Raw genomic sequence first — 1528 nt, forward strand, 5'->3', positions numbered from 1 at the left:
TGGTCTTTTGGGATTTCGGATAAATGCAATTGCTCCGGCATAAATATTTTAGCAATAGATCTTTGGTCAACAGAAACTTCGTGAAGAAATCAATGGCTGTTATTTATTTTTTATGGTTCTCTCTCTCACTCTCTCTCTCTATCTCTCTCTCTCTCTCTCTCTCTCTCGTCTCTCTCTCTCTCTGTATAATATTATAAGATTATATCTATATATATATATATATATATGTATACTAATATAATAATATTATCTATATAATATATAGAGATATATATATAGATAATAATATATATATAATATGAATATATCTATATAATATATTCATATCCATATATATATATATATATATATATATATATATATATATATACATATATATTATGATATTAATAATATTACACATATATATTTATATATAATTTCATCCAGGCAATTCATTGTTCTGAGATAGAGTGGCCGTTCATCCGCTCTGGTAATAGCTTCTATATTTTATTTCAGACAGTAAAAGTTAATGGTTTCTACTAAAATAATAGGAAATGGGAAGTCGTACTATCTCGACCGATTAATGTTTTCGTATATTTCCAAGTCATTTGATGCAAATGTATTGTCCCCTTTGTAGTGCATGTGTATGTATGTATTTATATTATATATATATATATATATCTATATATATATCTATATATATATATATATATATATATATATATACGAGGTCCATTCAAAAAGTATCCGACCTTGGTTCATAAAAGGACAAATAATTCACCAATCATCAAATTAGTTTTGTGGGAGTTGACAGCACTCTTACTGTGCATGCGTGTAAATTTTAAAAGCTCTAGTGTGTGGCCGTACCCGCCTGTGAGGGCTAGAGTGCAGACATCCAGCACAAGCTCGTCGGATTATCGTCCTTACACAAAATGTCGGAGCGCATCGGTCAGCGTTACTGCATTAAGTTCTGCTACAAGCTTGGTGATACACAAGTGCAAACTATCCAGAAGATTCAGCAAGCCTTTGGCGATGAAGCCATGGGAATAACACAGATAAAGGAGTGGTATAATCGCTTCGAGGATGGACAAACCTCAGTTGAGAGCAAGCCACGGTCAGGCAGGCCATCCAGCAGCAGAAACGAAGAATTCGTTGAAAATGTTCGTCGAATAGTGGAGGACGACCGTCGTATAACCATCAACGAAATTACTGAAGAAGTAGGAATAAGCACAGGATCAGTTCATACAATTTTAATGGAAGATTTGGCCATGCGACGAGTGTCTGCTAAATTCGTTCCCAAGTTGCTGGTGGAACAGCAGAAACAACTCCGCCTGGAAATTGCACAAACCTGCTCATTCTGCCCACTTGATCCAAGCTTATCTGGCCAAAAACAACACTCCACTTGTTCGGCATTCTCCCTACTCTCCAGACATGGCACCTTGTGACTTCTGGCTGTTCCCTAAACTGAAAACAACCCTAGGGAAGCGTTTTGAGTCAAGAGTGGAAATTATGAGAAAAGCGACAGCAGAGCTTTACAGCATCATGT

The 1528-nt window shown here is 35.5% G+C and overlaps 1 protein-coding gene across 1 annotated transcript; it reads left to right on the forward strand.

Annotated features, from left to right (window-relative positions):
- The first annotated feature begins 914 nt into the window (after positions 1-914).
- LOC135195367 (protein GVQW3-like) lies at positions 915-1427 on the forward strand. Its single transcript, XM_064221628.1, has one exon. It carries the CDS (start codon positions 915-917, stop codon positions 1425-1427), a length of 513 nt encoding a protein of 170 aa, XP_064077698.1.
- The last annotated feature ends 101 nt before the right edge of the window (positions 1428-1528 follow it).

The sequence above is a fragment of the Macrobrachium nipponense genome, chromosome 16, assembly GCF_015104395.2.
Source record: "Macrobrachium nipponense isolate FS-2020 chromosome 16, ASM1510439v2, whole genome shotgun sequence".
Classification (NCBI taxonomy): domain Eukaryota; kingdom Metazoa; phylum Arthropoda; class Malacostraca; order Decapoda; family Palaemonidae; genus Macrobrachium; species Macrobrachium nipponense.

What these genes read in the sequence shown, in the direction of transcription:
- LOC135195367 (XM_064221628.1), top strand. Translation starts at nt 915, where the DNA reads ATGTCGGAGCGCATCGGTCAGCGTTACTGCATTAAGTTCTGCTACAAG.